This window comes from Caenorhabditis remanei, chromosome IV (genome assembly GCF_010183535.1).
Source record: "Caenorhabditis remanei strain PX506 chromosome IV, whole genome shotgun sequence".
NCBI classification, from domain to species: domain Eukaryota; kingdom Metazoa; phylum Nematoda; class Chromadorea; order Rhabditida; family Rhabditidae; genus Caenorhabditis; species Caenorhabditis remanei.
The window spans coordinates 21586876-21609620 of NC_071331.1; the positions used below are offsets into that span (position 1 = coordinate 21586876).

Genomic DNA, 22745 nt, shown 5'->3' on the forward strand with positions numbered 1-22745 from the left:
ATTCAAAGTAATCACCAAAAACTGGTAAATACACCAGTAAAAGTGCTAATAACCACACAATAGACCTTCTAAAACTTATAAAAAGTGTTTTCCCGATTAGTCATTTCCCGATTCGTTTCTTCCCCATTTGTACGATCTCATCGAACCCTCATCATGTGTCTTATGCCATAATATCCTCCAAACTGTTTCATTTACTGTCATGTACTATTAATTGCAAATTAGATAAATGATTCCATAAAAACTCTATTTGTTTGAATCTCGTATTATCTAAAAGCAGCGAGGAGGCGAACCAGCGCCAGCGCTAATAAAAACCATTTGAAGGCGAATCGCCCACCGTTTGGGCGATTCGCCCATGATCTGGGCGGTAGTGCCCAACTCGGGTGGGCACGGCCGCCCAATTGGTGGGCAAATCGCCCAAACGTTGGGCGATTCGCTCAAAATTCCCTGAGTACAATGTGACATGACAAAATAAGTGGGAGGTAAAAGCATTATTTGCACCAAACAGTGAGGAATACAATCAATGTAATTGACAGACAAGAACAAGTGAGGAACAATTTCGAAATTAGTTTCGATGATGCAAATTGGATCGGAAAAACGTGAAAAACTGTTTCTATGACGTTGACACCCCTACTCTTGTCAGGGAACCGTTCTTTGTGCCTGAAGAAAAAAATCTAGGCACAAATTTCATTAAAATCACGAGAATCATAAATTGAAGTTTTGTTCGTTGGTGCTTCCTCCTGCATTGCTCAGTCTTACTTGGTTCATTGGTTAATTAAGTCTTAGCAATATAAATTTGAAACAAAACATTGCACCTCACCTAATCTAAGACGGAGCAACGTTGAATAGTACCGCCCATTCAGTGAACAAGGGAGAAGACTATAAAAGGAAGGTGTCTAACTTTAGTCTTCAACATATATATTTTCATTTTTGTAGATTTGTTAGGTTACTGTAGTTCATTATATTCTTTTTTCCAGAATGTCTGATGCCTATGCAAAAGCCTCCATCAAGAATGGTCCAGAAGTTGGTGCCGGTGTGACACTTTACAAAGAGACCGACAGTTCCGGTTCCAGTACATTGGCACAAGTCGGTGCAACCGCTGGATTGACTAATAATGGATTGGATGTGAGTGCAGATGCGAAATTTGTTTGGGTAGAGAAAACCGGAGAGTTCTTCAACGCTGGACTCGGTATCAATTTCGATACGGGAGTGAAGGCCAACTCGGATGGAGTGGATGCGTCTTTTCTTGGATGGGGAGTCAAGATGGGACCGAGCGGTGTTGGAATCAAGACTCCTATAGCCAGTATCTTTGGAAAATTCTGATTTTGTTGGTTTTTCTGAATAAAGGACTTCAGTTGCATCTTGTTTCATTACAATATCTACAGTATCCCTGTCTTGGGTTTTTCTCCACTAAATGGGCGGTACCATCCGATGTTGCTTAGTCTAAGATCTGGTGCAGTTTGATAAATGTTCGGTGTCAAATAAGATTGCTAAGAATAACCAATAAATCAAGTAAGGCTGAGCAATTCAGGAAGAAGCACCAAAGGAACAAACTTTTATGTATGATTCTCGTGATTTTAATGAAATTTGTGTCTAGAACTTGTTCCTCAGGTACAAAGGACGTCTCCTTGACAAGAGTAGGGGTGTCAACGTCATAGAAACTGTTTTTTTCACATTTTCCGATCCAATTTGTATTATCGAACCACGTTTCGAAATAATTCCAGTCGCTGAGTCTGTCAATCACATTAATTGTATTCCTCATTGTTCATTACGAGAAATGTTATCATCTCCTCCCACTGATTTCATCATGTCACACGATAACAGCAAAAGTGCAAAAGTTTTTTTTTTTAACGGATGAAAACCGACATTTCCCAAGTGATGGCCTAATAATCCGTCTGATGACTTAGAACCCCAAAACTGGTCCACGCATTGTTTTCAGGGCGTTAAAAGCTTTCAAATGAGCATAATCATGATTAGATTTGGATCACTTTGGCTATTTTCGGATTACTGTAGTTTTCGTGGCAGGACCCACTTTGAACGAAACTTAGGAATTATTACACTCATTTGAAAGTTCTCAACGGTGACCTAGAAATCCAAAACTAGTCCGCGTATTGTATTCAGGACAGGACGATGTCAAGGCCATCAGATGGATTTCTAGGTCATTTTGTCTAATTGTATAACTATTGGTCATAATATTTGTTATTATCTGGCCCAATCCTTTTTCCAACAGTAGGTGATATTTTTCACTAATAATAACTATGGCATGCCTCATTATTCTTTCCCATTTTGCATTTCTATTTTTAATAAGATTACTTGATTTCCCTAGAATACACACATTTTATCATTCAAACACTTGAAGTGCACAAAAAAACTTTATCAGATGTTAATAGTAATTTTAGGTGTTACAGCAAAAATAAGTAGAGAAAAGTCTTCAGAGGAAAAAATGCAAAAATTCAAAACTGATTTCCACAAAAATCGGGCCACACAACCATCTCGAACATCCGAGTTCCATCACGACCTGCGCCCTGGTATACTGTAGCAGTCACACCGTCGTCACGTGTCAGGTCATAACTATGACCGAATTCCAGCACACCTTCTTCCATCCTGAAAAAATTGATGTCAATTTAACTCACCTAACTCGTGCTGGGATCCGATTTTTTTAGTTTTTGGATAAAATATTCCGACTTACTTTGTTAAGAGCTTTCAAATGAGTATAATCATGACTAGGTTTGAAAAATCTCGAAAAATGACTCAGATGGTCTAGAAACCGACTTGGTGGCCTAGAAACCCAATACTTGGCTATCAGACCTATCCAGTTGAATTCAGCTTGTTGAGAGCTTTCAGAAAAGTACCCACAAGCCTATATTCTGACCAATTTGGGTCTCGACACGATTTACTGCGGGTTACTGTAGTTTTCGTGGTGAGACGCAAATTGCTCAGAATATAGGCTTGTGGGTACTTTTCTGAAAGCTCTCGATGTGCTGAATCCAAAAATGCTAGTTTCGTCTGTTTTCAGAGAAACCTAATTGAGTTACTGTACAAATTTTAATACTCACCATGTGTATTGCCTCCTCTTCTCAACCAGTACAACTTGATTCTCTAAATCTTTGAAGACCAAATTTAAATCGAGTGATTTGACTTCAACACTGAGATATTTGATCTCAGAAGACCCTCCTCCAATCAACCAATTTTTCAAATATCGATTGAATTCCGAACTGATCAATTTGGAGCCTCGAATAATGATAACCTTCGATTTCATTGCAATCAGATTGTCCAGTGTCACCCAGAATCCAGAACCTAGAATCAATGTCCCATAGTTCTGGAATGTTCCAGAATACTGGAAGTTTTCAGGTGGAGATGAAGCAATGCTGAGATGTTTGGTTACGATGGCGTTTCTGAAATAAAAATCTATGAAAAAATGTGCTGAAATCCGTCAAAATCGAAAAATTTAAAATTCCTGGCCTAGAAATCACCATAAATCTCGATTCCTAGGCCATCAAACTGAAAACTAATAAAATATTTGAATTCTTTATAAAATTTCGAAAATTTTGAGCCCCATATTGGTCTATTTTGGAGCTCTTTGAAAATTTTGGTCTGGTGGCCTAGAAAATGCGTTTTCTAGGCCACCAAACCAAACTGCTTTAAAATATGTAAATATGGGGCTCAAAACTTTGAAAATTTTATGGAGAATCTGAATATTTATTTATTTTTCACGTTGGTGGCCTAGAAACCCAGATTTGCGAAGATTCTGGGTCATGAACATGGAATTTTTCCGATTTTTGCAAATTTTCCAGCTTCAACTTGGAAAACTAATAATATATTTGAATTCTCTATAAAAATCCCAAAGTTTTGAGCCCCATATCGACCTATTTTGGAGTAAATTGAAATTTTTGATCTGGTGGCCTAGAAAATGCATTTCCTAGGCCACCAAACCAAACTGCTCCAAAATAGGTCAATATGGGGCTCAAAATTTTGGAAATTTTATGAAGAATCTGATTTTGTTAATGATTCATCTCGATTTGCTCATTTTCGCATAAATTTTAAGAGTCTCACCTCAATAAGAACAAGTATTGATCCTCTGTCACTGTTTCCTTGTGTCCACTAAATTCAACATCTGGAACGGATTTCTGTCGAGTCATCAAGTAATCAATAATGTAGAAATCATATTTTCCCATCAAAACAGTAGAAATTTCATAATTGTTGAAAAGTTTCGACGAGTAATCGATAATCATTCGCATTCCAAGTTTTTGATCTACCCAGTAGGTCACCAGACACTCCGAACCTCTCCGGTGTTCCCTTTTCATGTAACTGGGTACCAAATGGCCTCCGATATTTACAGTTTTTATTCTTCTCTTGTCAATTCCAGCCATTTTTGATATTTCTTGAGCTCCAATTAGACTAAACGTCTGCTTAAACTGGTCAAACGCAAAACTGGTCCGTGGACTGTCTCCGCCTGGCATCACAACCGTTTCCCAGTTTATTGATTTGTTATAATGCAGGTTAACCAGTAGATATGCTTTTTTGGAGCATAGGGACAAGCAGACTCTGGAATGATATGAACTTTTTCGAATATGAAGCAATATTTCCAAATTATGTTACACAATTCACTCGAAATTGATTAGGTTGGACAGAGCTCATCAAGAGCTTTGAGAAGAGTACCCACACGACTAGCTTCTGAACAGTTTGGGTATAACCACAAAAACTACAGTAATCCTTCTCATCATACTTTGTTTTCGTGGCGAGACCCTACTTGTTAAAAACCATCGTATGAGTTGTCTGGACCATCATGCAAAAATGGATGATTTTATCGATTTTCACACTTTTTTTCGAGTTCATCGGAAAAGGCTGATGTTGCTATAAAATAAAGAAAACTCACAATTCACTGGGCAATATTTCTTTAAATATTTCAATCAGAACCAATTTAGGAACCGAAAGTAAGGGAAATCCAGAAAGAGAAGGCATCGCGGGTCCAAAACGAAAGAAAAAATATTGAGTGAATGACGATGAGGGGGGGGGGAGGGGGTGGTATGAGACGTGACGTCTCTGATGAACGGAGGAACGGATGACGATTAGCCGCGGAGCGCGTTTGCTTTGTAACAGTAAAAATAAATAGGGGGATCGATAATAGACCTACAAGTAGATGGTAGTAGTCCGGCTAGTAGATCATGTAGATCAAACACATCGCGCGCGCAGAAAAAATGTAATTTCGTCTCGTTCAGCTAAGAGATGGATCTTCTCTGTCTTTTCCTTGCTTTCCCTGAATTATAGCTCAAAGGACGCATTTCATATGTGGAACAACATAGTAAGCTAATATGGCTACTTTAAACCTATTTTCCCTTTTTTCAGCAAGGGATTCCATTCGGTGCGCCAAACCCCGGAGATCCTCCGTATCAAGGAAGAGGACGGCGAAATCCCACAGAACGTCCTGATGCATTGAATACTCAGAATGTGACACCTGGTGCTCAGCCACCGACTACACACTATCCGGCACCTGGCGCAATGAACGGTGAGAATCCAAGACATTTTCCACATCGGTCTCCTACGTCGAGTGATGAAAATGGACTTCTTGCCGAGGGCGGATCTCTGTCAGACGTAATACCTGGCGGAAACGAATCACCGTCGAACAATCTTTCTGGACCCGTCAGTGTATCCTCTACGAGAGCGGTTGGAGTCGACTCGCAACCAGGAAGGGACAACAATCCCGGATTTGGCCGGCAAGTCGAAATGCCCAATCCGCCAAACTATGGACGATGTGCCGTGTGCGGGAAAGTCTTCGACGGTCCTCTGTCGTCGCGTCGTCATTACGACGCCATTCAATCCCACAGTCCAGGTAAGGATATTTGATCGTTTTCGATATGTAATTCATGCTTATTTCAGGTTTCAGTCTCTGGAACAACGACCCCCTTTTCCCGGAAGAAAATCCAAACAACCTCTAGGTAAGTTCGTGGCCGCCGCGAGGGGCGAGGCGAACATCCCTCGCACAGAAAAATTGAATTCAAACTACCCATATTCATGTTTCAGCGCACTGTCAAAAAACGGGATATTTCGACCGTGTCAACTGTTCCAAATCGTCGACTACAGTACTCCGTCCCTGCCTAACACCGAAAGAATCTCTTTTATTACGACTATTTCAATCTATTTCTTCCAATTTTTCCAATTCCATCTGTGTATAATTCCCACATTCTTAGGCCCCGATATCACTTTTTATTGACTTTCGGCCGGAAAAACGAGTTTTTTCGGTGTAATAAGTGATTTTTTAGACCTAAAAAATGGTATTTTTTCCGCGCAAAATTCAAGTTTTCAACGAGTGATTTCATCGATTTTCCCCATTTAGACATCAATTTTGAGCGGAAAAAAACGGGGTTTCCCGTTGTAAATTACGACTTTTCGTTTAAATTGATGTTTCCAGCGAAAATTGAGATTTTTATTTATTATAATTTGGTGTTGAGGTTCACTTCTTTTCTTGTTTTGTGTTTTTACCCGATTTTTCGGTTTTTATTTTAAAAAAACCGAGTTTTTGCCTCATATTTACTTGAAAATACGAATCGAAACATAAAATATTTTCACCACGAAAAATTGCTCAGACATTGAAAAATCGGCAGGACAACAACAAAACAATGAGAAATAACAAATAAATAATCAAGAATAGAAATCCTATTCCTTCCAACGGTGGGCACACGAATTGTCGGCGCATCGATAGAAAATGGTCATCGGTTCGTCGGCGGATCGAGTTTGGAGTTGCATGAAATAGGCACGTTCGTGTGCGCACAGCGGGCATCGTTCTGCAATTCAAAAAAATCATTCAAAAATTGCAAAAATTCCAAGAAAAACGGATGAAAACCGATATTTTCCAAGTTATGACCTAGAAATCCGCCTGTTGGCCTAGAAACCCAAAACTTGTCCGCGCATTGTATTCAGGGCGTTGAGAGCTTTGATATGAGTATAATCATGCCTTAGTTTGGAGAAAGATGGGTCTCGACACGAAAACTACAGTAACCCTTTTGGGATACTGTAGTTTTCGTGGTGGAACCCAAATCGCTCAGAACCTAGGCTTGTGGGTACTTTTTTGAAAGCTCTCAACGCCCTGAATACAATGCGCGGACTTGTTTTGGGTTTCTAGGCCATCCTACAGATTTCTAGGCCATTTTCTCGAATTTTCGAGTTTTTCGCATCCTTACCATCAGTAATCTGAGCGTTTTCCCACGCGCCGGGTCCACCGAGTACATCATCGATATCTTTGAGTTTCGGATAGATTCTCGAACTGATTGTTGAGGTGATCGGACACACGTACGGACACGCCGAACACGAGAAACGCATACACTGATCGCCGGCTTCCACTTGCAATACGCATCCGCATTCCGGACAAAATGTCAACATTTTGATTTTCGATTGGGAGGAAGGGGCTGAAAATTGAGAAAATTCTAAGTTTTTGAGTGAAAAAATCCGAAAAAATGAGAAAAATCGGGGAAAATCGACCGAAATTGAGAAATTTCGAAGAAAGGCTGGCGTGACGTCGGCGCGTTTTTCAAATTGTTCGTTTTTTTTTTAATTCTGGAAAAAAAGATGAATTTTGAGCCAAAAACCAGGAAAAAACTGTCCAAAATTACTAAAAATCAGTAAAAATCGACCGAAAACGAGCAATTCCGAAGAAAGGCTGGCGTGACGTCGGCGCGTTTTTCAAATTGTTAGTTTTTTCTTTTTAGACATTTAAACAAAAAAGAATCTGGGGCACCTCAGACGCTGAAAATTGAATATTTTGATTAAAAATTCCAGAAAAATGATGAAATTTCGATAAATAGGCTGGGGTGACGTTGGCGCGTTTCTGAATTCTCAATTTTTAGCCAAAAATCTCAAGTTTTTTCATTTTTTTTCAGGCAAAACTGTGATTTTCTGAATCTGGAGGGGTTTTCGAACCAAAAAACTCGTAGAAATTGAGTCTGGCGCACCTTCGGCGCGTTTTTTGAATCGAAAATTGGAAATTTTAGAGGCTGGCGTGCCTTTGAGGCATTTTGGAACTAAATTCTCAGATTTCAGGGTTGGGGCACCTTCGGCGCGTTTTTTGAATCGAAAATTGAAAATTTCAGAGTCTGGCGTGCTTTTGACGCGTTTTTGGAACTAAACATTTCAAATTTAAGAGTCTGGGGTGCCTCAGGCGCTTGTTTTGCCCAAAATTTTCGAAAATCTGAAACTGGGGTGCCTCGGGCGCGTTTTTTTTCGAAATTTCTATTAATTTTAGACAATTCTGGCGCGTCTTGGACGCTTTTTTGAAAAATTTAAAGAATTCCTGAAAAAAAGAACATAAAATATAACATTTTTAGGTCAAAAAACCGACAAAAATCACAGAAAATGGAGAGAATCAGGGAGAAAATTGGTGGTTAAATTGAATTTATTTCAGAGAGAACGATTATTATAATCATTATTATTACAAAGCGAACAAAGAGAGAGATATTAAAACCAATTATAGAGATGAAGATAGAGAGAGAAAAAGAGATAAAAAGGCAAATTTTTAGGAGGAGAAAAATGGGAAAATGAGAGAGGAAATTTGGCTGAAAATTCAAGTTTTCGGCTGAAAATTTAAATTTTTTAAATCAAAAACTCGAATTTATAGCGTAAAATCATTAAAAAAATTCGATATTAAGATGAAAGTTTGAGAGAAAAACTGAAATTTCAGATTTTTGATGAGAAAATCTTGAATTTTCACCTGAACACTCTGAAAATGGACCGAAAATCGAGTTTTATCAGCGATTTTTGAGAAGAAAAATGAGAAAATCTGTAATTTTCAGCTAAAGACTCAATCTGTCTGAAAATTCAGGTTTTGGGCTAAAAAAATGTCGAATTTTCAGACGGAACCGTGTTTGGGGCTGAAAATGTCAGATTTTTATGCAAAAATCTTGAAATTTGAACAAAAAAGCGTGAAAAAATGACAAAAAATCCAGTTTTTGAGTGTTTTAAAGTGAAATTCCAGATTTTTGATACAAAAATCTAGAATTTTCATCTAAAAACTTTGAAAAATGAAAAATTGCGAATTTCAGACCGAAATTGAGTTTTTCACGCTAAAAATGTCAAAATTTTTCCCGAAAACGTTAAAAAACAAGCTTTCTGAATAATTTTTCGAAAAAATAGCATTAAAAACAGCTAAAAAATCGAGTTTCTGGCGCGCCTCGGACGCGTTCTAAAAGTAATAACTGAATAACTCAAAATTTCAGCTCTGTTTTCAGTCATTTGTCACTCAAAAATCCCAAATTTACTAGATTTGTAGTTTGTAGTTTCTGTAGTTTGTAGTCAGGACGAGGAAATTAAGGCGATAGGAAGTGAGACAGAGGTAAGAATCAGATGATAATTTTGAGTTAAAATGAGGAGAAAATGCATGAAACGGGGGAGGGGGTCAATGAGATTTTTGGGTTTTCAGAGGGTAAAATTTCAGATTTTTCAGAAAAATTTCAGTTTTTTTGAAAAAAAATTCAAAATTTTCAGAAAAATTTCAGTTTTTTTGGAAAAAATTCAGATTTTTTCAGAAAAATTTCAAAAATTTCAGAATTTTTAATGCTCTTCCGGGACGGTTTCCTCAACGACGACCTCCTCATGAACGACTTCTTCTCCCTCCTCTCCATTCGTTTCGTCTGCGTCTCCTCTCTCTCCAACAACTACAGTAGTCTCATCAACGACTACAGTATCCGATGGGACGACGACTTCTTCAATCTCTTCGGCAATCACTTCCTCTTCGACGTATTCTTGGCCGTCGAATATGTAACGTTCGCCTGCAAATACTTACGACACATTTAGAATGGAAATTTCAATGAAAACGGTCGAAAAAACTGATTTTGAAATTGTCTGGGGCACCTTTGGCGCGGTTTTATAGTTGAAATAGCCTCAAAAACAATAAAAATCGCTCAAAAATCAATAGAAATTTCAGATTTTGGGGTGTTTTTATCCAAAAATCGAGTTTTTAGATGTGTCTGGGGCACCTTTTGCGCGGTTTTATAATTGAAATCGGCTAATAAATCATGAAAATCTATCAGAAGTGACACAAAATACAGTTTTTGTCTGTCTGGCGCGCCATTCGACGCGTTTTTTCACCATATAAAAAATCTGGAGTCATGGGGCCTTTGGTGCGTTTCTGAGAAGAAAATTGTGATTTTTATTCGAAAACTGGCTCGTTTTTCAATTTTTCCGAGTTTTTGATTCGAAAACCGTTACAGATTGTCAGAATCGATTTTTTCCTGAAAAAAAAACGAAAAAATTCGACATTTTTGGCTAAAATTTGAGAATTCAAAAACGCGCCGACGTCACGCCAGACTATTTATCGAATATAAGGAACTTTAGCTCATTTTTCTATCAAAATCATTAAATTTTAGCGTCTGAGGTGCCCCGGGTCTTTTTTGACTCAATTTCCAGTTTAAGCGGAAAAATAAAAAACTTTGAAAGCGCGCCGACGTCACGCCAGTCTATCCTCGAAATTTCTCATTTTGAACGAATTTCAATCAATTTTTTTTTGATTTTTCACTCAAACATCTCAATTTTTACCGATTTTTATGTTATTTTGAACTAATTTTCATGATTTTTAGCTCAAAATGTATCATTTTCTCCCTCATTTTCTTCCAAAACCAACCTTCAAATCTCTTGGTTGTCGTCTCAACACGACGAGTCGTCGTGTGTCCATCCTCGTCCTCTTCCTCTTCAACAACGTCGTGATTCAGTTCCTCCTCTTCTCCCATCAACTTCATTCGTTTCGCCGCATTTCCAGAATTTCCAGAAGTCGTCGGTTCGTCGACTAGGAATTCGTGTTCGTGCTCTCCGCCTCCCAACATATCATCCATTTGTTTACGCATCGAATTCACCACGTCGTGGATTACCTGAAAACGAGATTTGGAGGGGTTTTTGGAGGGAAAATATGGGAAAATTCTCATAAAAACAGCTTTTTTGATGGAAAAAATGGCAAAAATCTGAATTTTTGGCTTCAAAAAGTGTTTTTTTCAGCTAAAAAACTCCAAATTGAAGATTTCCGTACCATATGAAAATTGTCCTGAGAAGTGGATTCGAGTGCTCCAATCCACTCCGATAGTATGTCGGCATAGTTCTTTGGCGCCGGAAGACGATTATCCAACATTCGGGCGATACGATTCTCGATACGACGTCCCTCCATACGGACTGCCTGCAACAAAAACGGAAAAAATTGATGATTTTCATACTTGTCAAGGCCCACTGGTCCCTACGCATCCAATTGATCAAACTCTTACTGTATGCTTGAAGGCGCATAGCGAAAAAGATATCATACAGTATACAAAAATTTACTTAATCAGCAGTTTTCTACCGAATGCAGCAAAGTTTTGGCGTTTTATAGCATCAAAATTTCGAAAAAAAAATCCCTTTTTCCCGTCGCGCTGACGCATTAAAAGTAGATTTCGGAGTGATAGGGTGCGCTGAGGCCCCGGCTTTAAAAATGAACTAAAATTTTTGAATTTGTTTTCACTTTTTCATCGAAAATGTGAACATTTATAAATATTTTTCAGAAATTGTTCTATATCTGAATGATAGTCGAAAATTTGACTTTTCCGCTAAAAAATTCGAAAAGCGCGTCAGACGCGTTTTTCAAATAAAAATTAAAAAGTTTAGTTGTCTGGCGTTTTCCGTCAGAAGTTCTGAATTTTTTCCAGGTATGTGCCCGGGTGGCGTTGAGCGCCTCGCATTTTCAGCCGTAATTTGAAAATGCGACGAGAAAGAGTGTGCGAAATGGAGAGACGCAGACGCACTCTCTCGATTTTACACACTCTCTCTCGTCGCATTTTCGCCCCACTTTGAAATCTTTCAGCGCCCAAAGCGCCTCCACACGCACATCCCTGGTTTTTTTCGTTCAAACAATGATTATGGCGCGCCTGGGACGCGTTTTGAGCGGAAAATCCTCATTTTGAAAGGTTTTTTCATGGAATTTTCATTGAAAAATCTAATTTTCCACCAATTTTCCCCTAAACTTACCAACTGAGCGGCCCTTCCCGCATCCGTCTGTTGTTCTCCTCTGTTCGTCGTATTTCGAACATTAATCGGTTCGCCGTGCTCATTATAGTAAATCTCTTCGAACATCTCATCGTCGAAATACATATCTTCGAATTTGCGTTGTCCACGTTTACGGGCGTTCGCCATCACGTAACGACGCATTTCGTACGCCTGAATGGATACAGTATACATAGAATCGTGGTAAATATGGGTCGATGCACCATTAAACGACCCCCATCACCAGTTTTTGATCGATTTTTGACTTGAAAATCAGAATTTTCTAACTAAAAACACCTACAAACCATAAAACTGAATGGATATATTGTCGCAACAAAAAAGTTACGACATTTTTTCCCCCTCGGTGTTTGCGGACTCAAGCCAAAATTTGATAATTTTGGCTTGAGTCCGCAAACACCGACGAGGAAAAAATGTCGGAACTTTTTTATTTCGATAATAGTATTGAAGTGGGTGATTTTTCCCGAAAAAACTGTTTTTTTTTTAAATTTTGGCGGCGGATAATTTTTTGATCTACAAAAAATTTAGGTTGAAATGAATGATTTTCGACATTTTTTTGTCTGAAATTTAAGAAATTTAGTCGTTGGGTTACTGTAGATCCTAATGTATGCAAACACCGTAAAATTAACAGATATTTTCGTTTCATGAAAAACTGAAAAACTCAATTTTCACATCGAATATGACAAAATTAGACACAAAATTGTGTCTAATTTTGTCATATTCGATGTGAAAATTGTGTTTTTCAGCTTCTTCTGCATAGAAAATCGAACTTTTTGCGATTTTTGAGCAAAAATCATGAATTTATGATTTTTTTTTCAGGAAAATTTTAATTGAAATTCATTCGATTACGGTGTTGGTACACAATTGTGGTTACGGTAGTCCAAGGCTTAGATATTCAAATTTTCGACTAAACAAGGTTGAAAAACTGCCGTTTTCAAACAAAATATTTTCAGTTCGAAATTTCAGTTTTCTGGCGTTCATTTAACGCGTTTTTTAAGCCAAAATGAGGAAATATGGCATCTGGGGCGCCTTAGACGCGTATTTCGACGCGTTCTCTAGCAAAAATGAGTGGAAATGTCCATTTTAATCAAATTTGACATTTTTTCCCCGTTTTTTACCCGAGTTTCCCTCAATATTCCTAGCTCTCTCTTATTAATAATTGTTTCTTTCAAAAATCGATGAAAAATGAGTTTTTTTGATCGTGATCAATCAAAAGTTGGAATTTTCAAGCCTTGGATTACTGTAGCCCCAATTGTGAGCAAACACCGTAATCCGATGTATCAGATATTACGACAATTTGCAGAGACTAATAAATTTTTGCAATTTTCTACTGGAAAGTTGGAAAAATCTGCAAAAAAAACGGTCAAAAATAAGGGTTTTGACCATTTTTTGAGTGAAAATGACCAGTTTTTCCAAAGAAAATGTAATTTTTCCTCTCAATTCCTACCTGTTTCTTATTAATAATCTCTCTGGGATCCGTTTCTCCAGTCTCTACAAATCTCTGAACAGTCTGAAGTGGTGAGTCACTTCTCAACAATTCTTGAGCCACCGAACGAGTGTCACTATAGAGTTTTGGTGTCTTTCTGAGTTCAATCGGATTGTCGGATAGATAATTCACGTGGTATTGGACAAGAACGGGCGACGCGCGCACACAATCAGCCACTGTCTCCAACCAGCACACCTGAAAATTATAGGAGCTAGAAAATGCTGAAAATCGACCTAAAATGAGCCAAAATTGGTCGAAAACCATTGAAAATCATGAAAATTGGCTCAAAAAGCTCGGGAAATGACTTCTAGTCTGATTTTGGCTGGAAATTCTGGAAAACAGCTGGAAATGAGCTTAAATTCTCTGAAAGGGGCATAGAAAGGACTCAAATGACACTCGATTAAAAATTCTAAGAGGATGTTCCAGAATATGTTCAAATTAATCTACATTGACTGAAAATTGCCTAAAAACCTCTAAATTCAGCCCTATACCCAGAAAAACTGAAAATCTTGATCTAAATCTCTCCAGATCCGTTTTAAATGTCTGAAAATGGTCTCAATTCGCATGTGTATGAGTCTAGACTGAAACTGGTAAAAAATCACTGAAAATAACTGAAAATTGATAAAATTTGACTGAAAATGATAGGGACACACCCATTTTTCATTTAAAATCAACCATAAAACACTCAAATTGACTCGAATTTTTACTCTTACGGATTCATCTGGAATTTGTCTGAAAACCACCATTTTTAGCGACTTTAGTCACGGAAAAAAGTGGTTTTCAGATGAATTTCAGGTGAATCCGTAAATGTAAAAATTCGAGTCGATTTGAGTGATTTCCGGTTGATTTTAAATAAACAATGGGCGTGTCTCTATGATTTCCATTCAAATTTGATCAATTTTGAGTCATTTGTCATCGATTTTTGACACAATTTTCAGTCTGGAATGCGAATTGAGACTATTTTCAAGTCTTTAAAACGAATCTCAAGAGATTTCGATCAAGATGTTCTGTTTTTCCAGGTTTAGGGCTGAAATGAGAGATTTTTCGACCAATTTTCAGTCAAAATTGTTCAATTTTGACATATTCTGGGTCATTTCTTCAGAAATTTCAGTCAGTCTAGGGCCATTTGAACCATTTCTACGCCACTTCAAGAGAATTTCAGCAGATTTCCAGCTATTTCAGAGCTGTTTTACGGGATTTCCAGCCAAAATTGGCTGAGGTTGAACTTACGTGATTTTCAGCCATTTCCCGAGCATTTTGAGCCAATTTTTATGATTTTCAGTCGTTTTTGACCAATTTTTAGTCAATTTTCAGTCTCAAATCATTACCTTTTTGCATATACGATTCTCCATATTAGAGTAATACCAATTCAACACATAATGTGCGGTTTCACACGAACGTCTCGACGTTTTCACGTGATTTCCCTCTATTTCCACGAATATTTTCTTTTTTGAACTCGTCGATTTGCCTCGATTCCACAGATAACTATCAATATAGTAATCCGTATTTTTGAGTCCAACACGTGGCTCCACCAAGAAATTCTGTGGACCTTTTCGATTCTCATCGATCGTCAGAGGGAACTCTTTTTGAACTTCATGCTCTTCGTAACAACGGAAATACAAGAAATGGGCGGCCTTGTTGGGTATCGACAAGTCAGATGATTTCAGATTGAGTGTCTCACCTGTGAAGTTTGAGACGCGCTGCAAATAATTGGAAAAATTATTAAAAAAATAGGAAAAAATGATGGAAAAATGACTTTTTAAAGCCAAAAAATCATCTTTTTTAGACGCGCCAGACGTTAAAGTTAAACGCGCCAGAGGTGCGACAGTCGTCGAAAATTTATGGAAAAATTACAAAAAAATTCGATGAAAAATGACATTTTTAAGCCGAAAAATCATCTTAAAATCATTTTGAACGCGCCAGAGGTGCGCCAGCCGTCAAAAATCGGTCCAAGATAGTTTTCAGGCTTAAAACTAAGGTTTCGGGCTTTTTCGAGCAAAAAACGGTATTTTCAGTCGTTAAACGCGTCAAAAGTGCGCCAGTCGTCAAAAATCGGCTCAAAATAGTTTTTTAGGCCTGAAATTGACTATAAACGCGCCAAAGGTGCACCAGAATTCAAAAATCGGTTCAAAAGTGGAAATTTTCAGGGCAAAAAAGGATGTTTCAGTCAAGCATCGAATTGAAAGAGCGGCAAAGATGCGCCAGACTTTGAATTTGTGAGTTTTGTCTAAAACGCGTCAAAGGTGCGCCAGAACGGAGCAAAATTCAATTCTGAGCCATTTTTAGGCTATTTAGGCTCATTTTCAGCGAATTCTTAGCCATTTTCTGCACAGTTTGGGCTGTCTATGCTCTTTTTTGCTCATTTTTGAGCAGAGTCTATTCTAAAATGATTAGACTTAATTTCAGCCGATTTTCAGCTGTTTTGTGCTCTATAAATTCCAATTCAAGGCTACTTGAGCAATTTTCGGCAGTTTATGCCCAATTTCAGCCAATTTTTGTGCTAAAAATTCCAACTTAGAGCCATTTTTAGGCTATTTAGGCTCATTTTCAGTCTTGCTGAGCCGTTTTCGCAATTTGGGCTGTCTAGGCTCTTTTTCTTCCGTTTTTGCCAATTTTGAGCAGATTTTCAGGGATTTTGAGTCATTTTGGCTCAATTTTCGGTCGATTTTCAGCTGTTTTGTGCTCTAAAAACTACAATTCAAGGCTACTTGAGCCATTTCTAGGCAGTTTTGGCTCATTTTTTGCGCTGTTTCGTCCGCTTTTCCGCCGCTTTTCGGGGTTCAAGAGCCCCCAAATTCTCCACTATGAATACCTGCAATGAGTCTTGATTGTATGCTACCTTTTGTCTCATTTGTGGTGTCCCATGTGTTCCAGAAGGTCTTCCCTGATATTTCATCGAACTAATCGTCACCTCCGATGCCACCGAAAAATCTCCATTCATCACCATTTGAGCATCCATTTTCTCTTGTTTCTGTATCATTTCAAGTCCTCCGCCTCCTCTCTGAATCTCTTCGACGACGTCATCAACTTCTTCCTCAACTTCTTCCATATGCGTATGATCTACAAGCTCCGCCCCTCCATTCGACGACACATCGATTTCCTCTTCCATTGGTGGCGGCGATTGGTGGGCGATGGCGACCACTTTTCGGATTTCAAGGGGGGCACGTGGACGTGATGGCATCGGATTATTCGGGTGATGGGTGTGGAGGTGTGGAGAGCGGTGAGTGATTTGGTGATGCGCTTCACTCACTTTTCTGAAATTTTTGAGAAAAAATGATGAAAATTCGATGGAAAATTATGAAAAATCGATAGAAAATCGCATTTTTAAACTCAAAATCACATCAGAAACGCGCCTAAGGTGGTCCAGCTCCAGATGCTCGAAATTTGGTGTTTCAGTCTCGAAACGCGCCTGAGGCACGCCAGGCACAGAAAATGGGAATCTTGTCTGGGGCACCTTTTAGACATAAAAAGAAGATTGTCGGCTGATTTTAGCCAATTTTTCCAAAATTTCTGCAAAAACTAGGTTGAAAATCGATAGAAAATCGTATTTTTAAACTCAAAATCTTGTCAGATACGCGCCTGAGGCACGCCAGACACTGAAAATGGGATTCTTGAGGCCTAGAAGCGCGCTCAAGGTACGCCAGACACTCCATTTCGGTTTTTTGACTGAAAAAAATGCGTCTGAGGCGCGTCAGCAATCCCATTTCATCTCTCGACCGGAAAAAATAGCTGACTGGGGCACCTTTGCCGCGTTTTTAGACAAAAATGAGATTCTTGGGTGCTTTTAGCCAAAATGACGCAATTTTAACCCGATTTTTCTGTAACTTTGAAAAATCGAAAATTATCAACAAAAAAAGTGAAAAATCACACTTTTAAGCTCAAAATCATGTCGGAAACGCGCCTAAAGCACCCCAGACGCTCTAAAAATAGTTGTCTGGGGCGCCTTGGATGCCTTTTTTCACTCAAAAACCGATTTTCTGGACATCTGGGGTGCCTTAGGCGCCTTTCTTCATTCAAAAATCAAACTTCTATGATCTGGCGCGCCGGTCACGCTTTCCAGAAACTTCGTACCAGAAATCTGGGGTAAATACCTTCGGCGCGTTTTGCGCCCAAGTCACCCCAGCCCACTAAAATCCAGATTTTTGAAAAAACTAGTCTTTAGGCTTAAAATATTTTCAGAAACGCGCCCAACGCACCCCAGATTGCCAGAAATTCGGTTTTTGAGTGCAAAAAGGCGTCTCAGGCACGCCAGCCACCTATTTTTTGTATACTGGCGCTCATTTGACGCGTTTGTTCGCGGTGAATTTTACACCAAAAATTGACGATTTTTCGCCCGATTTTCCACCGAAATGACGCAATTTTCCTGATTTTTCTGAAATTTTCGTTATTTCTTCGACTCACTTGACATAAGCCAACTGTCCTTCAGGTGTTTGCAACAGAGTCGGTGGTCTCTCTCTAGCCGACGTGGTCGATTGTGGAGTCGAGGCGATTTTCCTCGTACTCGTCGCCCTGTTTTCGACGCCAACATACGCGCCGACGGTGTACGCACTTTTCGCGTTTCCATTCTTCGCTGAAAATCGAAAAAAATTTGAGAAATTTGAGAAAATCCGGGAAGAAACGACAAAAAATTGACGGTAAACTGGAAAAATATGGAATTTTTGTTGAAAAACACGCTTTTTCATTAATTTTTTCGATTTTTCCATCAAAAAACTACTTAACCACTGAAAAATTCGAATTTAGCGCTGAAAACCGACAAAAATGGCCTAAAAATACTTCTTCCAGCTGGCGCCGAGTTTAAAGGCGCATGCGATTTTCGAGTTGGGTCTCGCCGCGAAAACACAAATTTTTGAATTTTAAATTTATTTTTTCGTGGTTTTTGGCGTTTTTCGAGCGGAAAAAGTGGATTTTGAGTGATTTTTTTGTGGAAAAATCGAATTTTGAGGTGATTTTGAGTGAAAAAATCGATAAAAATTAATGAAAAATGGTAGAGATTCGTGTTTTTCGCAAGGAAAAACTGAATTTTGTTTAATTCGACTTTTTTCTATATTTTGAGTTTGATTTTCAACATTTTTCATCAGAAAATCACTTTATTTGTTGAAAAATGGGGTCTCCGAACAAAAAACCCGTTTTTTGCATTAAAAACAGTGAAAAACGCGTCAAAGGTGCGCCAGAATGGGATTGTAAGATTTCCAGAAGACCGAAATGCGTCTTAAGAGCCCAGGGACTGAAATTCCGCGAATTTGACAAAGAAACGCGCCTAAGGAACCCCAGCATTCTGATTTTTCTGAATTTCCACTCAAAAAACGCGGAAAAGACACCCCAACCAAATTATTTTTAAGATTTAGACTCAGAAAACGCGGCAAAGGTGCCCCAGTCGACTTATTTTCAAAAAATCACAGAAATACGCCTATGACACCCCAGCCATCTGATTTTTTGTGGATTTTCCTGAATTCCCACTGAGAAAAACGCGCCAAAGGTGCCCCAGAAATAGTTTTACTGCAATTTAGTGCGTCTAGAGCACCTTTCCCTCAATGTTTAGGATTCTAATTCAAAACGCGCCAAAGTTACGCCAGACTCGAATATTCGAAAATGTGCAAAAAATCGCGATTTTATCGGATTTTTCTGGCCTAAAATCGATTTTTCTCGATTTTCTATCGACAAATCTCCAAAAAATAGGAAAATTCAGTGATTTTTCAAAATTCTGCAATACGGGGCCGTCTAAAAATGGCCGAACAAATGTGCATTCGAACACAAAAGAGGAAAAACGCGAGACCGGGGGGTTGGGGGCCGAATTGATTCGGTTTTCTCAGCCGCCGAAATGATTAGAGTGGTGGAGACGGGAGACATCGGGGAGGCAGGGGACGAAGAAGAGGGTGGGGGAGGCGGCCGCGGCCGCGTCGCGTGCGTTGAGCACTGGAGCGTATTTGTATTGTGGGAGGGGAGGAGGGGTGTGTGGATTTACGGGGGACGTGGATTTTTCCGAAACGGAACCGGTTTTTCTCAATTTTACGTTAAAAATTGAGTTTTTTTTCTATCAAAAAGTGATTTTTTCCAGTTTTTTCGAATAAAAAAACTGATTTCTTTATCCAGAAATGGTCAATTTTAGAGCTAAAAATAGATTTTTGTTTCAAAAATACGGTACTTTACTGAAAAATCTAGGTTTTAACTTAAAAAGTTAATTTCGCAGCTCAAAACAGCGATTTTACACTCAAAAACTGAATTTTCTGGACCAATAACCTCAAAAATTCAATTTTCTACTTGAAAATTTCAATTTTACTCCAAATTTCCCACTTTGTTCGCTTTTTTCCGTCATTTTAAACCCGAAATTCTCAAAATTTCCATTAATTTCAGCCCCCAAAATACAGTAACCATGGAGTACTGTAGTACGAAACAAATCTCGACATTCATTCTCGCTCTAATCGGTTTTTCGATTCTTGTATTCTTCATTGAAGAATACACGGAAGAGAGTGAGATGCATGATGAGATGGAGATGAAGAAAGCTTTCTATAGTGAGTTTTTACTGGAAAAATAGGCTGGAAACCGAGCCTGGCGTGCCTTTGACGCGTTTTTTGATACAAAAATCACGAAAATTGATGTCCGATGCACCATTTTTCATCTGTCTGGCGTGCTTTTCGACGCGTTTCTTGGGTCCTGATTGTGAATTTTGATTTTTGAACGTATGGGGTGCCTTTGACGCGTTTTTTTGTTGCAAATATAGGGAAATCACGTTTGATTAACCGTTTAGCAAGGAAAAATGGGGGAAAATGCGTCTAAAAAGTATCCAAATGATGCATCGAACGCAGATTTTTATCAATTCAATTTTGCCGTAAAAACGCGGCCAAGACGCCCCAGTAAGTTCTTTTTCCAACGAAAAGTGGTAGAAATATATAGAAAAACGCGTCCGAGGTACGCCAGACTTCCGAGAAAGCAAAAAAGGCTTTTCATCGATTATTAATTTTTAGTCTAATTTCGTCATTGTAACTCATATTTTTTTGAAAACGCGCCAAAAGCACCCCAGCCTTTGGAAATCTGAAAATCTGAAAATGCCAGATTTTTTGAAAAAACAAAAACAAAACTATCCCAAAAAACATATCCCACGTTCGAAAAACGCGCCTAAAGGCACCCCAATAATCCAAATGGTGCATCAGCCATCGATTTTTATCAATTTTATCGTAAAAACGCGTCCAAGACACGCCAGACTGTCGAAAATTGCTCTCTTTTGAATATAAATGCGTCAAAGGCACGCCAGCCACCATTCCATTTATTTTAATAGCGGAAAATGCGACTAGAGGCACGCCAGATCGGAATATTTTGTCATGAAAAAATGATACCGATTGAAGACGCGCCTCAGGTGCGTCTTCAATCGGTATAGTCGCATTTTCCGCTATTAAAATAAATGGAATGGTGGTTGGCGTGCCTTTGACGCATTTATATTCAAAAGAGAGCAATTTTCGACAGTCTGGGGCGTATTGGGCGCGTTTTTACGGGAAAATAGATAAAAATCTGTGTTCGATGCACCATTTGGATCATTTTTATGATGCTGGTGTGCTTTTAGACGCATTTTCGCCTTTTTCCTCGCTAAAACGGTTCATCGAACGTCATTTCCCTATATTTGCAACAAAAAATGAGCCAAAGGCGCCCCATACGTTCTAAAATCAACATTCCAAATCTGCGACCGAAAAACGCGTCCAAAGGCACGCCAGACAGATGAAAAATGGTGCATCGGACATTAATTTTAATGATTTTTGTATTAAAAAGCGCGTAAAAAACCTCAGCCTCATTTTCATGAATTTCCAGATAATGAACACAACAAAGTGACTGGATTGACTGGAAAAGTGGCGACAGAGTATCCAATCGATGAGTGTTGGAAACACGAACCATTCGAAATCGTCACTCAGTGTGCACCGTGTAAAGAGTTCGAAGTCAAAGCGATCAAAGCTGGTAAGCGGAGTTTCAGGTGGAAAATTGAAGGAAAATGATGAATTTTGAGCCAAAAATCATGAAAATTGGTCCAAATTAACCTAAAAATCGGTAACATTTTACAGAAAATGAGTCATTTATAGTGTGAACTGGGCGTGACGTTGGCGCGTTTTTAAAAATTGAAATTTTGAACAATTTAGAATTTTAAGTGAAAAAAATAGAAAAATCGGCAAAAATCTGGTCAAAATGTTCAAAATTCTAATTTAAAATCTTGAAAAGTCCAAATACAACGCATTTTCCATCGAAAAAATCTCGTTTTTTTTTTAAATTTCAGCTTCAAGTTTACCACTAAAAAACGAATCAAGGCTGTCTTAGACGTGTTTTCTTCAGTTTTTAATTTTTTTTTTTGAAAATTACTGTTTTTTGCTGAAAAAGGTCTCAATATGCTATTTTCAACCTGAAATTGAGCAACTTCTGGCTGAAATTTTCAATTTTCATTATATTCTGCCTAAAAGACGATCATTTTTTGTGTTTTTTCACCGATTTTTCTCAAATTTTCATTCAAAAACGTCTTTTTCTCCTCCAATTTTTCTCAATTTTCCATTTTCAGCTCACTGTCAAAAAACGGGATATTTCGACCGTGTCAACTGTTCGAAATCATCGACTACCGTACTCCGTCCGTGCCCGTCACCGAAAGAATCTCGTCGTCACGAATTCTATTTATTCTATGCATTCAATATAATCCTTTTAATTATCAGTTATTCGGTCACTGTCCAGCGGAAATCCGTTCTCGATAGATCTGTTTATATGCGATTGCCACAACATTTCTAATTTTTATTTTCCGATTTTTTTCTCTCATTTTCATGTATTTTTTTGCGGAAAAACGGGTATTTTCGGTGTAATTATTGAGTTTTCTGGCCTAAAATTCAGATTTTCGCTTTTCATGTAATTTTATCGATTTTTCCCGTGTAAATATCAATTTTCAGCGAAAAAATCGAAAAATTTGAGTTTTTTAGCATCTTTTCTGTTTCATGTGATTTTTTTTTCGATTTTCATCTGTATTTATTGGTTTTTATTGAGAAAAAACGGGTTTTTGCTTCAGATTTCCTTGAAAATGGGATTTTCTCTAAAAAATTCTGAATTAGTGAGTTTTTGAGCGGTTTTTTATTGTTTTCATATGTAAAAACGCTTTTTTCAGTTAGTTTCACCCCTGAAACCCCATATTCCCACAAAAATTAAGAAAAATGACTGAAAATTTGACAAAAAGCCCAAAAAATTCGAAACACCCTCTTTATCCGAGAGGAGTACACGGCTCCCCCACTGATAACGCGCTCCA

The 22745-nt window shown here is 38.3% G+C and overlaps 6 protein-coding genes across 6 annotated transcripts; 3 read left to right on the top strand and 3 right to left on the bottom strand.

The window, feature by feature from the left end:
• Window positions 1-975: 975 nt before the first annotated feature.
• Window positions 976-1320, top strand: GCK72_015642 (uncharacterized protein; the record flags this gene model as incomplete). The annotated part of the gene is made up of 1 exon (XM_003091534.2): window positions 976-1320. One exon carries the CDS (start codon window positions 976-978, stop codon window positions 1318-1320), a length of 345 nt encoding a protein of 114 aa, XP_003091582.1.
• Window positions 1321-2450: 1130 nt separating this feature from the next.
• On the bottom strand, window positions 2451-4457 carry GCK72_015643 (uncharacterized protein; the record flags this gene model as incomplete). Its single annotated transcript, XM_053731033.1, has 3 exons — window positions 2451-2601; window positions 3054-3392; window positions 4051-4457. The coding sequence occupies 3 exons, from the start codon at window positions 4455-4457 to the stop codon at window positions 2451-2453; spliced, it is 897 nt and encodes a 298-aa protein (XP_053585805.1).
• An 827-nt stretch (window positions 4458-5284) lies between these two features.
• On the top strand, window positions 5285-5933 carry GCK72_015644 (uncharacterized protein; the record flags this gene model as incomplete). Its single annotated transcript, XM_003090757.2, has 3 exons — window positions 5285-5299; window positions 5344-5827; window positions 5875-5933. The coding sequence occupies 3 exons, from the start codon at window positions 5285-5287 to the stop codon at window positions 5931-5933; spliced, it is 558 nt and encodes a 185-aa protein (XP_003090805.2).
• A 718-nt stretch (window positions 5934-6651) lies between these two features.
• GCK72_015645 (uncharacterized protein) lies at window positions 6652-7374 on the bottom strand (the record flags this gene model as incomplete). Its single annotated transcript, XM_003090756.2, has 2 exons — window positions 6652-6779; window positions 7176-7374. The coding sequence occupies 2 exons, from the start codon at window positions 7372-7374 to the stop codon at window positions 6652-6654; spliced, it is 327 nt and encodes a 108-aa protein (XP_003090804.1).
• Window positions 7375-9537: 2163 nt separating this feature from the next.
• GCK72_015646 (uncharacterized protein) lies at window positions 9538-19802 on the bottom strand (the record flags this gene model as incomplete). Its single annotated transcript, XM_053731034.1, has 9 exons — window positions 9538-9755; window positions 10607-10850; window positions 11006-11149; window positions 11971-12159; window positions 13451-13684; window positions 14818-15189; window positions 16329-16743; window positions 17891-18059; window positions 19781-19802. 9 exons carry the CDS (start codon window positions 19800-19802, stop codon window positions 9538-9540), a joined length of 2007 nt encoding a protein of 668 aa, XP_053585806.1.
• GCK72_015647 (uncharacterized protein) lies at window positions 16406-22240 on the top strand (the record flags this gene model as incomplete). The annotated part of the gene is made up of 5 exons (XM_053731035.1): window positions 16406-16709; window positions 17916-18030; window positions 19841-19998; window positions 21287-21430; window positions 22020-22240. 5 exons carry the CDS (start codon window positions 16406-16408, stop codon window positions 22238-22240), a joined length of 942 nt encoding a protein of 313 aa, XP_053585807.1.
• Between the last annotated feature and the right edge of the window lie 505 nt (window positions 22241-22745).